This window comes from Cydia amplana, chromosome 1 (assembly GCF_948474715.1).
Source record: "Cydia amplana chromosome 1, ilCydAmpl1.1, whole genome shotgun sequence".
NCBI lineage: Eukaryota > Metazoa > Arthropoda > Insecta > Lepidoptera > Tortricidae > Cydia > Cydia amplana.
Window position 1 is genome coordinate 1,760,712 of NC_086069.1, and position 14,885 is coordinate 1,775,596.

A 14,885-nucleotide genomic window follows, 5' to 3' on the forward strand; every position below is an offset into this window, starting at 1 on the left:
AGAAAAGAAAAATAAAATAAAATAAAACTAAAACTTTAAAACTATAAAAATAAACGTTAATGCCTATGCGTTATGCGTATATGCCTTAGTTATGTGTACTTGTAGTTTTGTTTAGGAATAGATGGGTTATTCCCACTAGTTACCACCAACTTGTTACCAGTGGTAACTACTGGGAGTTTTTTTCCCACCTTTTACCACTGGTAACTACTGGGAAAAATAATTCCCAGTAGTTACCACCAAAATTTTGTTTGAGTTAAATAAGTTTTGTTTGTAAATTTAAGAGACTTAAGAGTGTTGTTTTATTAGTAGAATTTCTACCTACTCTTTAGGCGTTATCTAGTAAATAGGGAGTATTACTGCAATGTTCTGCCGCCAGAGTGCAGCACTAGCGCCTTTCGTAAACCACAGAGTAACTTACACATACGGTGCCTTAAACTGTTTTTGACACATTTTCACAGACAATAAAATGTGACATAGATGCAACAAGGCGGTTTGTTTATAAAGGGCCTACCGGGAAACGCGAAAATCTAAATTTAGTTATCTGTCTGTAGTGTCTCTATCGGTCGAATATGCAAGAGTGATAGAGAGGTTAGATAACGATTTTCTTGTTTCGCGGTAGACCCTCAGATTGTGGTAGTGGCGCCCCTACGCAGTTTTGCGTAATATTCCCTATTGTTTAGATACTCTATAATCTCTAGATTTTCCTTTTCTAATCACTCCTTTTTCCTCGGCATAAAACTAACCTACAATTTTATGGCCACTATGGACTAAAGTGTCATTCAATAGAACTTGCTAACTATGTAAACAAAAGTTACTAGTAAATTGACATTCAGTGTCAATTTTAGTATGGCGGTTTGTTTACATAGTTAGCAAGTTCTATTGAATGACACTTTATGTGCGCGTATGATGATGGTGATTGTCCTTCCCCGGACCTCAATCCATATCCATACCAACTTTCATGGCACCTTTGCTTTGGCCGCGGGCTTGGGAGGGGGGACGGAAGGCTTGTATACCATCTGAGACTTGTCGTAATTCTAGCCTACATAGGAACAAAATATGGCAAGGTATTGTAAGAAAAAACGAAACAAATTAACATTCACATTTATTCTACTATAAACGTCCACGATCACCTTTTCTTAGGCAATGCAATCTCAATCTCACTCAAATTCACTTTGTTCTCGACATCATCACACAGCTGTTTGAAGTCGTGCTGCGCCCACGCGTGAGTGGGGGGCACTTTAGCCTTGTTGGTGGGCTTGGGGGGGGGGATGGACGGTTTAAACGCCATTCGGGACCCGTCGTACTGCTCGAAAATGTGCACGGCCGATCTGTAATCATGGAAAGGTTTGGGTATGGACTTTTATATGGATGGTACTCGGGTACTAACCTTTCCTATGGGTGGTGCCTGGTGGTCAAAAATCGTGGGTTCAAATTCAAACCACGGTTGACAGATTCACATATTTTTTTCAGAAATTGAGGTGCAAAGCGAAGGCGAGCTTGTATCTTTTTTTTCTTTTTTATTTAAAATTTTAGTTTGTCGATGCCATACAGCGTAAATGTGAAGCGAGGGGTAATTGGGTGGATCAACTATTTCTTGTTGTTATTCTGTCCGGTCAGCCAAGAGACAATAGGAGCATAGTTTGTTAGAAGACATTGTACACCACCTTCTGACACGCTCGGTAGACGACCCTCAATGGAAAGGGTTAATAAGTATCACAAAAAAACGTGTTTGGTGAATTTAAATGCCTAAAAATCAGGATTTAAGTAGTGACCCAGGAGAACGTAACCATGGCAACGAGTGACAAGAAAAAGTTGATTCACCCAATTAACACATTAGAATTTTAAATTGTGCTATATAGAAGTCATCAATAATTGAGTAACGATATAGTTAAATTATAAAATGCTGCCGGGGTAACAAGGGGTTTCGAGAGTTAGCAGCCTGCGCGTGTGGGACACCACTGTGGTGGCATAAACCGGAGATCGGCCCGTCTCGCGTATCCCTTCCGCGTGGCAAAAGTTAATTCGGACCGCGGGTCGCAGTTTAGAGACCCCTAGCAATGAGAAACGCAACGGACTCTGTAAGAAGGTTTACAAAGTTACAGTTTGCTATCAGTTTTGGAGACGGCCTGCCGCACGGCGGGATGGTAGTGGCGGCGCAGCAGACACAGCTCGGCGAGCGCGGAGCTGCGCGCGCGGCAGTGCGCCGGGGACTCCAGCTGCGGGTCGAAGTGCCCCGCGCCGGACTCTGGATCCGGCTCGAACAGGGACTCCACGGCTTTGCTTTGCTGGAAATTAAAAAAGGTTATCATTTAAGGACATAATATTTAAGAATGAGTCTAATAATATTATTGTTACTGAGAATCAAAAAGTTATAAAGTGTAGAGTTGTAAAATCCGCCACACGTTTTGTGGTAACCGGATGGCCAAACGCCGACTTAATATAATGGCAACATACACATTGTTGATGAAAAGAGACGCCGTCGAGTGTAAATATATTTCGATTTAACCGTCATATTTTTTGTTGTGCGCGGTAAATATTAACACGACTTAGAAAATGTTTGTTTTGGAAACGATGGTGATTCGCAAATTGTGCACCTTCCCGCCATCTTTCGGCGGTCAGTCGGCAAGACATCCCTAGACATCCTTGAGCATTGATATAGTATAAAGAACTGGATACCCAATCAGCCGCCAAAAATGGCCCCACAAAAGTGATGTCAAAACAGATCATGCATTACTTTTTCGTTTAGTCTTGTTTGAAACGCTCAAATGTGAAGTTGTCAACAATTACGAAATGTGCCGTTAAAATATGTAAAAATAACAATGATAAAGCAAGGAAAAAGGATGGAATGTATTTCTTTCGGTTAGTTCTTTGGATAGCATTACATAATTTATGTAATCTGGTGGTAATTTTATGGTTTTGAATAAATTAATTTGTTAGTACTAAAGAAGGGATGTCAAGGAACAAAATTCTAATGAGTCGATGTGAGGTCAATATTTTATTTTATTTTTATATGGAATTCATAAGAAATAATATTATGTTTAAATTGAAGATTTCCAAGAAAACCTATGCGACGTGCAAAGTGGACTGCTATTTAATTATAGCAAGAGATAGGGGTGATGCAGTTTTAAACAAGGCAAAACGGCACTTGTGTGTTACTGTGTTCGGCCCATTTCCCTGTTTCCGACATATACACCACCAATAAGGGCTTATATCGACTAACTGTAAATGCTAAACCTGTCGGAACACAGTGACAACCACAGGATTTTTTTTATAAAGTATAGGTAGACTTTATAAAAAAAATCCAATCAGTATCTAAATTTCCCCGTGCACCCGTGCTATGAGTAAATGTAGATCTTAAATACACAGTTATTTAATAAGTAGAATTTATTTCAAGGAAATTAGTATTTAAAGACGTATACTTCCGAATTAAAAATTTAATTTGTTTGAATTTGAACCACGAATTAATTTTATTTGAGCTCCCGATTAAATTAAATTTGTTTTATTTATTACTTCAATTGGTTTTCCTGTACAGTAATACATATTAAAGTGTACCAAAGTGACTCCATTCGTTCATTATTCTCGTTTGACGTTGTTTGACGTAAATACGTTACGTTTAGTGCCATCGGACTAAATTTTTTAACAGTGTTGGTACTTATGTTTGCAAATTTGACACTTAATGCTTACGACATTAAGCTCTTTTCTGTACGAAACATATATCTTGACTCAAAATTTACGTAAGCGTTTTTATCATCAATGCAAATGGTGCGAAACGTCATTGGGATCCACATTTCTTGACGTTTTTGTTCTGCTTTGTGTGTCTATTTCTTTTATATTAAGTCAGTGTCCTTGAGCTAATAATTAAGTTAGTAATTTTCGACTACCTGAGCTAGCTGATGCAACAACGTCAAACACGCCAAAGCCCCATTATGTTGCAGTTGCAACGCGAGCGTCGCCAGCCGTTTGGCGAAGGCGGCCAACTCGTCGGCCGACACGCGCCGCGCGCGCGCGCAGATCTGCGCCACGGATTCTAGCACGATCTTTGCGTCGTTGTGAGTTTTACCTGGAATTTATTTAAAATTTAATGCACAAATAAGGAAGATAAACTAATGGCGGACTTATTGCGTTTTCTACCAGTCAATCATTGCATCAACCTGAAACATACTTAAAAATCGGTGCAGCAAAGATTCTAATTCATAAGTATTCAACAATTTTAAGGGGACTTAAACACATTTATTGACACCCGTGGCAGGCCACAACAATTTCGTCATATAAAGCTGTAGTACCACGATCCCGACTATCGGGTCGTCCGGCCTGGGAACGAAATCATAAAATACCCGATAGTCGGGTTTTCGGCACTGAATGTGTTAAAACGCTACCCATGAGCTCCATCATCCGGCACATGGAGATGGTCGAAAAAGCTCTTGAGTAATTTCACAAAAGATCCCTATGGGTCAAAGTGTGGATACCCGAATATCATAAGATAAGATAACGTACCAGCATGTACGGTCAGCATGGCGGCATACAGCGCAGTATGGAACCTGCCCGGGTCCACATTAATGGCGTCTCCCGAGCCCGCCAGTATGGCCAGCACGCAGCGCACACACATCAGTCGCTCGCGGGAACCGATCAGCTCGTCCTGGGTCAGGCGCGCCAAGATGGCCACCAGGTCGGAGTAGTATTCCAGGTTGATTACGTGGGTGAACCTGGAAAAATAAAAATATAGTCTGTCAAGCTGGATATGTCAGTAGCAATGTAAAACAAACTAAAGTACGGTATCCCTAGGAAACGAACAAAAAGCAGCAATGTACATCGAACAACGATGAAATGTAAAGAAAAGAGTTCTACAGATAAGATATAAATGACACGCGATTTGCGAACAATTCAAACGTAGTGTTGCTAACCCGCGATTTTATCAAATTTGCCGCCTTTTTCTACTGACAAGATTTGGTTGACCAAGTATAAACATTCAGATCGTACAAATATTAGCCCCAACCTTCACAACAGAATAAATAATAGTACTAGGTACAGAAGACTCACTCTCTAACAAAACGCGTCTGTTACGATCAGCACAGATATATGACCGCTAGGTGGCGACAGCGCCACGCGCGGCTTATGGCTAGCCACCAAAATTGGTGTGGAACGGATGTACTTTTAGCTACCTGTAGCACAGCGACGAAATCGCGGAGTGAGCCACGCCTGCCTTCACTACTTATAAAACGTCACCCGCCGCGTCTGTCTGTATGTTCGCGATAAACTGAAAAACTACTGAACGGATTTTCATTCGGTTTTCACCTATCAATAGAGTGATTCTTGAGAAAGGTTTAGGTGTATAATTTGTTAAGGTTTTGTGTAACCCGTGCGAAGCCGGGGCGGGTCGCTAGCAGATATTTATAATACTTTGAAAGCGCGATTCTGCAATGCCAGCATTGATATTAAAACGTAGGTTCGAATTGGCCTCTCAGTCTCTAGAACACGTTCTAAACTTGTTCGAGTTCAATATAGTAGTAAAACACTTTATTGTACAAAAAGAAACATAAAACATGAAAAAAAAAACATCAATTTGCACAAAGGCGAACTTATTCCTTTCAGGAATCTCATCTAGTTAACCTAATCAATAAAATCATTCTCATTTATTATCTGGGATACCTATAGTTTTCTACTCACTTCGCTAGTTCACTCAAAACCGCTTGTAAATACCTAAACTATGCCTAAATCTACTTACGATAGAATTTTAATAGCGCGATTCAGTAACAATAACAGCGCCATCTAGCTGAGAAATGAAAAATTACAACTTACTTGGCTAATCCGTCTAGGGCCGCGCACAGCAGCTTAGACCTCGGCGCCGTCTTCAACAACCGGAAGTAGATGTGGAACACGGTCTTGGTGACTTCCGTCAGCTGTTTCCGGCGGGAGACTTCGCTCTCTTGTGCTTCTGTTTCGAGAAGCTCGCGTTCTACTTCCTTGAGCTTTTTCGCTCGCTAGAACAAACAGCATATACCTAAGTAAATAAATCTATGAATATCAACCATTAGTGCCTTCTAGAATCTAGAAACACTTTCTCAGCGCTTTCAATGTTAGCAGGGTTCGAAAGGATAATCATCAATGATAGTTATCGTGATTTTTATGCCTGATAATTATCGTCAGGATAATTATCGCGATAATTATCAAAAAGACTATAGTTATCTGGATAATTTCGAACCCTGAATGTTAGTGCGACGTAACGACGTTTATACAACACATTTATAAAGAACCACGCCATCTAGCGGACGACCGAGCTAACTAACTTACTGTTTAAGTAATTTTACCCATAGCGCCGCTTGCACCTTCCCACTAACCCGGGGTTAAGCGGTTAAACCGTTACCCCAGTGTCAAATTGTACTGTAACCATGGTAACTCCAGGTTTAACCTGTTAACTCCGGGTTAGTGGGATGGTGCAAGTGGCGCTTGGTATCTTCGTGCAATGCAGTTAGGGCGCAATTCGGGGTTATATCGCCTGCCTTAGTATGCGATTATTATACAAACCTACGATTAAAATATTGATAGCGCGATTCAGCACTAGGAACAGCGCCATCTAACGGATGAGTGACTGCAAAAACTACACAATGTAATCACTACATAGTATAAAACAAAGTCGCTTCCCGCAACGGATTTTGATGCAGTTTTTTCAATAGATAGTGATTCAATAGGAAGGTTTATGAATAATTTATTAACCCGTGCGGAGCCGGGGCGGGTCGCTAGTAGTATATAAGTACCTTCTTTTCCTTCTTGGACAAGTTAACAATTCTCTTCTTATGTTTCTCTTCCATCTTCTTCTTGTGTTTGACGTCGGCCTCCGCGTCGAGGTCGACGTCCCTTATCTTCAGGCTCAGGAGGCAGCGCAGAGCGGTGGCCTTCAGGCGGTCTCCGCGACGCTTCACCAGTTGGTTGATTAGTCGGACAATCTGAGACACAAGAAAAATTCAATGATACTAACTCCTCGCAAACCAAAAAATTAAAATTGAATCGTAAAACTTCAAAGTAGTTTTTGACAGGCAATTTTCGATCCCTGGGAGTGAAATGTGAATAAGTTCGAAAACAGCGTTGCAGTTTGCACTCTGCAGTTCAGATTGTTTTTTAATGTATTTATCTTGAGCCGGGTGGCATGCACCCTTTGCTCGCAGTGGGCTTTTGCGTCAAATGTGCGAGAGACACATTGCGCATTGCAGTCCAGTCCAGTGACTGGACTCCAGTCGAGTAGAAGTTTTAAAAGACCTATATACAAGCTACAGAAAAATGTTGATACAGAAATATGCGATGCAGCACAAAGAACAGCGCCATCTAGCATGAAATTAGACATGTGTTGCTCGCGAGTGAGTGATTTAAATGAGCTTATATCATTTGATTCAACTCGCTCAGTATCTCAGTCGCTCAGTGCTCCTTGCGCGCTCTTTCCCACTCATGAATCGAATGAGTCGGCCGAGCACGAGAAGCCAATGAGCGAGTGAGACTGCGAATAGGTTTCGTAGCGGTTCGGAGGGTGTCCGAAAAACATGAAATGAAATGAAATGAAATGAAATCGTTTATTCACAATGAACATATGGTATTATAAGATCTTAAATTACAAGCATTGCGTCCCATGATATATTCAGTCTAGGTAGACGTGTGAAAACAGTTGTCAGTGATTAGGTAGATCACTCTGTCATTTAAAGTTCATTATATTAGGTATATTTACAAGATTAATTATAATTTAGCATCAACTAACAATATTTAAAACATGAAAATACTGAAATGAAAATTAAGTAGGTACAATCAAAAAATACAAAACATGGCGGGATCGTATCGCGTGATTCGCCATCTTGGTCGCACTTATAGCTGTATGTATCTGATTGATTGACTTCTCTCTCTACTCACTCGGGAACAATATAGTCTACAGATCCACTGAGCGAAATATATCACCGCGAGCGAAAGTTATGAATCACTCTTTTCAACTCAGTGAACGGTTTCGCGCATGTCTACATGAAATTGAGCAAACCTACCGTTATATATTTTTTCTCCTTTAGCATTTCTGAATACGACGTGTGCGCACTTCTTGGCAGCATCTTAGTTGGCGACCTTTATAAAACCTACAGAAAAATGTTGATAGCGCGATGCAGCGCCGGACACCGCGCCATCTAGCATGAAATTGAGTAAACTCACCGTGAGAGTAATTATCGCTTTAGTATCCCCTTGAAACACGGTCTGTACGCACTCCTTGACAACATCGGCCATCTTAGTATGCGACCTTTATAGAACCTACAGAAAACTGTTGATAGCGCGATGCAGCGCCGGGCACAGCGCCATCTAGAATGAAAGTGAGTAAACTCACCGTGAGAGTAATTTCCCCTTTTAGTATCCTCTTGGAACACGGTCTGAGCGCACTCCGTGGCGACATCGGCCATTCTAATGTGCGACCTTTATAGAACCTACAGAAAACTGTTGATAGCGCGATGCAGCGCCGGGCACAATGCCATCCATAGACTAGGAATCCTCCATAGACAGAGTTTAGAGCAATTATTTCATGAAACCGATGCTGCCAAAAATACTGGGGTGCGGGGGACGAGCCCGTTCAAAGACACGGACGTCACACAAAGACACTTTGACTCGAAAATGGAGCAAAACTACCGTATATTTGTGGCAGAGGGGGTAGCGCTACTTTGCTCAGTTTGGAGGATGTCTTGTCTGTGGCCATTTAACGGACGATTGGGACTCACCGTGAGAGTAATTTCCCCTTTAGTATCCTCTTGGAACACGGTCTGAGCGCACTCCGTGGCGATATCGGCGGCGTCCGCGTTCCCGCAGTCGAGGAAGGGCACGGTGGACTGCGCGATGTTGGTGGCGTAGTTGAATTGTGGCCGGGCCACTAGCAGGCCGCAGAGGCTTCGGAGGGACACTAGGGCTAGGCTGACGGCTGCTGGGTCCGGCTTTCTGTACATTAAAAAAAAACAATTGAATTAGTACCTAGTTATCAAGGACAGGTAGTAAGTACAGCTACCAGAAACAAGTGAATAGATACGGAGATTAAGGTATGGTGGGTGATTAAAACTGCTTTAAGCATTTTTTTTATTAGTCTATAAGAGTGTTCCACTGCTGGGCAAAGGCCTCCCCCTTTTCCCGCCATTTGGTCCTATCCGATGCATACAAGCAAATTCAAATAAATAAAATATTTGCACAATTTCTGACACGTCCTAGTCCAACAATAAGCTCAATAAGGGTTAACCCTTAAATGCATAGTGTTTCCAAATGTCTACAAAGCATTAGACAGCTCACAGATTAAGGGTTAAACAAATTCTATTTGTTCCTGTATATTATTCAATAGTAAAACTAATAAATTTTTCGAATTATTACATAAATTTACGCAGTATTTTAATTTATAAAAATAACATTTGTTTATAGACGAAATGTCGGAAAACGTGGAAAAACCTGGAAGTTGATGATTTTTAGTATGTGATTTTGGGCAGATTTTTCGGGGTTTGTAATTATTTTATATTTACAAACTTTATCATAGGAACATCATAAATAGTGTACCTTTCTGATGGCAGTTAAGATTTTTCCTATACCCTTTACTAATCAAAAATATGATTTAGCCTAAGTACACTGATTTCGCAGTGAAAATCGATGATATAATTTTTTTTACAATTTTTCCTAGAAACGGCAAACAATTACATATATTAATTTCGGGCAAAAAGAAAAAATCATGCATCATCAGGGTTAAGCATAACAAATTTTTATTTAATTATTTATTATATTGTAATGACTCACCTTGTATCTCCTTTTTTGGGTCTTAGAACTGTACAAGCCTTTTCAAGCCTCTGTAGATATCTTTTGTAAAATTCTAGTAACTCTTTTTCGTATTTGTATAGAGATAACGTGTCCTTCTTTACTGTAATACAAATGAATAAAACAAAACATTATATAGACAAATGGTTGAAACTATTTTTATACCCATATTCAAGTTTCAAGTCTTATTTTAACCTCGTAAGGCCCACCCATAGACTAGGAATCCTCTAGACTGAGTTTAGAGCAATTATTTCATGAAACCGATGCTGCCAAAAATACTGGGGTGCGGGGGGACGAGGTGAGCGAATCCTGTGCCGTGATTGGTCCGTTTAAAGACACGGACCAATCACGGCACGGGATTGACTCGAAGATGGAGTAAAACTACCGTATGAGTGGCAGAGGGGGTAGCATTACTATGCTCAGTCTAGACTCTAGAGGATGTCTTGTCTGTGGTTCAAAGACACGGACGGACGTCACACAAAGATACATTGACTCGAAAATGGAGTAAAACTACCGTTTATGTATTTGTGGCACAGGGGGTAGCGCTACTATGCTCAGTCTGGAGGATGTCTTGTCTGTGGGCCCACCATACAAAGGTTCCCTATTTTTAATTTGAACCTTATTGTATATTAGTAGATTAGGGTGCCTTTCGTTTGTTTTAGAAAACAATGAAACAAAATAAATGCTACTTTATATAGTTTTTGAAAGGTTCAAATTAGATTGAAACAGAGTGTACATTGTAATGGGTCTTACGAGGTTAAATAAGTACATAATTTGTAAAGCAGAGCCGCTTTCCACACAGATTTTCGTACATCGACGTGCCTGTTGTTATCTTTATCGCACATCATTAAATTAGTTGGTAATGGTAACTTACATTTGACATTGGAATAGTCTTGATGCCTGATCTGGTACTCGGGCAGTATGTCCTTGAACACCTCGTAAGCCGACAGGGTGGCGATCTTGCGTACCGAGTGGAGGTTCAGAGTCTCGTCCCTCAGACGCTCCTCCATTAGGTACAGGATTGGGTACAGGTTTTTTAGCTGAAAGGAACAGTTACCAAATTTTAATTGATATATTATAATTAATAATTTTTGTTAGTTACAAAACAATCAATAGTGTCAATGATTACTGGATACAGGCAATATCAGTTGCCACAACTGCCTGCCTGCTTATAGAATAGTAGTAGTAGTAATGGTTTCTTCGCTTGCTACACGGTCGCCGACAAGCCTTCAGACCGTCTGACCTTGGTCTGTGGTAAACGAAATTGTGTTCTCGCAGTCTGAGGGGCTTGTCGGCGACCGTCTAGCAAGGGCTTTAGATAACATTTTTCGTGCAGGAATGAAACCAGTTCCTGATATCCAACCTACTTGTAGCTGAGATTTCACATACCTACACCAACATTAACAATGAAATCAAACTAATGATAATGAAGGCCAAAAATGGCACGAGTTCTGTTGAAAATCATGACATACGCCATGCCAGGTGGCAATGGAGTTCAAAATAAGCTTGATGTTAAAAATCAGAGAAATTTATAATTCCATGAAGAAAAAAATAACATACCTTTTTCTCCGGTTCCTCAAGCAGAGAAGAGCACAGAGCTCCAATCCTCAGCTTCTCATGATTAAGCCTGTCTCTCCTAGCAGCCATCAGCTCGACAGTACTGATCACCCCACCCTCAGGGGTCTCGGTATCTTCTTCACCCGTTCCTTCCATGCCGGAGTCGGAGCCCGAGTCCTGGGGTTCTTCTTCTTTTGTTTGTACTTCTTTTTGAGGTTCTGGGTCATCCTCTCTTTCTGATTCTGTGTCTGTAATTATGAATAAGAATGGAGCCGGTAATTTAGAGGTCTGAAGACATGTCTCAAGGTATACAGATAACATTAACAACAAGATGGAAAGGACCATTACCAGCCAAGAGGAAAGCTGGAAAACCTGTCAAGCGTTGGACCAACGACATAGTAGAGGTTGCAGGAAAAGACTGGATGTACAATGCCAAAGACAGATATTTATGGAAGAAATGGGAGGAGGCCTTTACCCAAATGGGATCCATACCCCAAGAAACGAGAAAACTCTACCAAAACTACAATAGCATAAAAGCATATTTTAACCGAATCTAAAAGCAAAATTGTAAACTAAATAATTTCACCTGTTGTTAGTGGTGTTTTAAATAAGGTCTTCAATTGATTATTTGTGTTTGGCAAAAATTTACTGACCATAATTTTTGTTGTTTCAACTAAAATTCAGAAACAGTAGAAGTAAGCTTAGCAAGTGAGCTGTTCAAAATTATCACATGGTCTAACTCTCTTAGCTAAACAATAAAGTTGTCTTCAGATAGGTGTGGCTCTATAAGTATGTGGCCTAGTTTGGTGTCTAGCCATAGTAGTTGCCGCGCACCGCTACAGAACAGACGCCTGCTCGCGCTTGCGCCACATAGCAGTTGTATCTAACGTAATAGACGTGTTTTGTTAGAGATTGAATTTTCTGTACTTAGTACTATTATTTATTCTGTGCTTCAGATCCTTTTGACACCTCACCTGCTTAGCTACCTACTTGTGCTGCTAGTTGTAAATGCAAACCTCTACAATACCTGCATACTCCTCGGTCCTCTCCATAAGCCCCTGCTTTGTCTTGATGGGCAGCAGTGCCCGCATCCTCTTCGCTGGCCTCTCCGCCATCTCCTGCTCGTACTTCTCTTCAACGTCACTCTCAGATGCAGAATCACTCTCCGCACCACTGTCACTTCCTACTTGAGGCCTTTTCTTTGGAACCTTCTCTTTGTCAATTTTCCTGCGTTTTCTGCTTGATCTAATAATGGCAGTTGAAATTAGGATTAGTCATATTCATACAATGTATAGACCAACCGCTTAAATGAGCGGCGGCGAGCACCCACCCACCCACACCTTCTCCGCCGCCCTTAGTAGTCCTACCCCGGCGCCCCCGTACCGCGCAGGCGAGGACTCATTTAAGCGGTCGGTCTATAAATGTCTATGTTCATTTTAGTCTATATCTATGCATGTTCACTCACTTGTTCTCATCCTCTTTTTCCGGCACATCAGCCAGGAACCTCGGGTTCTTCGCCAGCCTCTTCATAATGTACGTTTTCTCCTCGTCGTCCAACATATCGCCCCACTCGTCGGCCGACTCCTCGCTCTCGCTGCTGTACTCGATCTCGGGCCTCGCCGGCGGCTGGTTCTGCTTCTGGAGTTTCGCGCGGTGCCGCTGGAGCTTCATCGTGCCCTGCTTCTTCATTCTGTTCGTGGTCTGGTTGTTTCGCTTCACCTTACTTACTTTTATTTTGCCTTTTTTCTGAAAAGCAAAATGGAATTTTTCGTTGGGTTAGAAACTGTTTTTACACGATAAGGAATTAATACTTTATGCTTCGTTTTATACTTACAGCCATGGTGTATATTTAAAGTAATTAGTACTGATTTATAATAAAGTTACGGTAATTTATTTTGAGGAAATTAAAACAACGTGGATTTGACAAACGAAGCACGTCAAATAATTTTGACAGTTGACGGTTTATTTTTGTTTTTTTTTAAACAATTATGGCCTGGATACGACAGATGACGGGTCAGAGAAGTATATTCACTGTTTTAACCAGTTTAACCATCTTCACAAATAATGTACTTTAAATCAAATAAACTTTACCTTGTTTGCTATTGAGTGTATTGATGTATTATATTTTGATTATTGTCATTAACGCCATTTTTTATTTTAAATTATATAACGTATAGCTGGTCAACCAAATCTTGTCAGTAAAAAAAGGCGCGAAATTCAAATTTTCTATGGGACGATATCCCTTCGCGCCTACATTTTTCAAATTTGCCGCCTTTTTCTACTGTCAAGATCTGGTTGACCAAGTATAGTTAAAAATGAAAATACGCCTTTGGTTTTTGGGTGCGTTTGGCTTAAAAAACTCGCATCCAGGCCATAATTGTAAAAAAAAATTTGGGTGCGTTCATATTTGCGATCAATTGATATAAATATAAAAATTAATATTAAAGCACTATTAATTTTTATATTTATATCAATTAGCACAATATACTCACAAGAAAATGAGAGAAGTATAGTAAAAACAATATTTAAGAACTACTTGGGTTACATTCAGACATCAGATTAACCTTAAAAAAGTTGCAGTTGCAAGTCGGTTACAGTATTTTAAAAGGGAACGCACGCAAACTTTCTAAACGTCAGTTACAACAAGGCCTCGAAACTTTCTAGTTTTTCTAGTTTTCTTCTATGAGGTTTCGCCTGAAGCTATTAATTAGATCCCATATCCGGCGCGCGTCCTAATTCTTTTACAAATTACGATGAGTATTTAACAAAGCCAGTGTTAGTGAAAATGGTGCCCCAACAGCAAAGAAGAAGGAGGAGAAGGGCCGCTTTGGTTCGGACTTCGGAGCGTCGTGTTGTGGTCGCCAGGGGCCCTGGAGGGTTTGGGTTTACTATAGCGGGGCAGCGGCCTTGTGTAGTGTCTGCCGTAGCGGCTGGAGGGCCGGCGGAGCGGGCTGGGTTGCGCGCAGGGGACGCTTTGATTGCTGTCGATGGGGCGAACGTAACGCGAGCTCCTCACGCCTCTGTGGCTCGGCTGGTGGCAGCAGCGCCAGGAGCGATCGCTTTGAGCGTAGCGCCGCGGGAGGCTCCGCCGACGGACACGGAGGATACCGAGCCAGATGAGCGGGCGCGGACTAGGCGACGGCACCCACCGCCGAGGCGCCGCCCGCAGCCTGCTATGCTGCACCACCCAGGTCAGTTCATTAGAAAGGTCGGTCCCCAAAGTACCGTTTAATTGACATGTATTGCATCATAAGTTCATGATAAAACGAATTTGTTAAACAGATTGAGTATATTGTTTTGTTTGCATTGGGTCTAAATACATTAGAATAATTAAGAGGGGTTTTTCTGCTTTTGCCCTCTTGCTTAATTTAATCTCTAAATTGTGATTGTGGTTTCCAATTTCTTTTACATTAACTTCCTCTATGGTGGTGGTCTTACTTTGCAAAAATGTATAAAATAGCCTAATCTTTATTGACAATCAATTTTCAGTTAAAACTTCGCTTTGCTAATAAAATATATTTAGTGCCTAGTTT

The 14,885-nt window shown here is 41.1% G+C and overlaps 2 protein-coding genes across 2 annotated transcripts in view; one reads left to right on the top strand and one right to left on the bottom strand.

The window, feature by feature from the left end:
* Positions 1–1,089: 1,089 nt before the first annotated feature.
* LOC134657126 (nucleolar complex protein 3 homolog) lies at positions 1,090–13,306 on the bottom strand. The gene is made up of 13 exons (XM_063512713.1): positions 13,187–13,306; positions 12,818–13,098; positions 12,380–12,597; positions 11,356–11,600; positions 10,670–10,835; positions 9,778–9,898; positions 8,730–8,943; positions 6,753–6,941; positions 5,797–5,978; positions 4,495–4,703; positions 3,882–4,060; positions 2,101–2,285; positions 1,090–1,328 (listed from the first exon to the last, which is right to left on the bottom strand). The coding sequence occupies exons 1-13, from the start codon at positions 13,190–13,192 to the stop codon at positions 1,127–1,129; spliced, it is 2,397 nt and encodes a 798-aa protein (XP_063368783.1). The 5' UTR covers positions 13,193–13,306; the 3' UTR covers positions 1,090–1,126.
* A 638-nt stretch (positions 13,307–13,944) lies between these two features.
* The window catches only part of LOC134654840 (regulator of G-protein signaling loco), a 136,371-nt gene continuing 135,430 nt past the window's right edge, over positions 13,945–14,885 (top strand). The window contains exon 1 of the mRNA XM_063510311.1: positions 13,945–14,543. Coding sequence (XP_063366381.1) covers positions 14,138–14,543 — 406 coding nt within the window. The 5' untranslated portion in view covers positions 13,945–14,137. The remainder of the gene's footprint in view (positions 14,544–14,885) is intronic.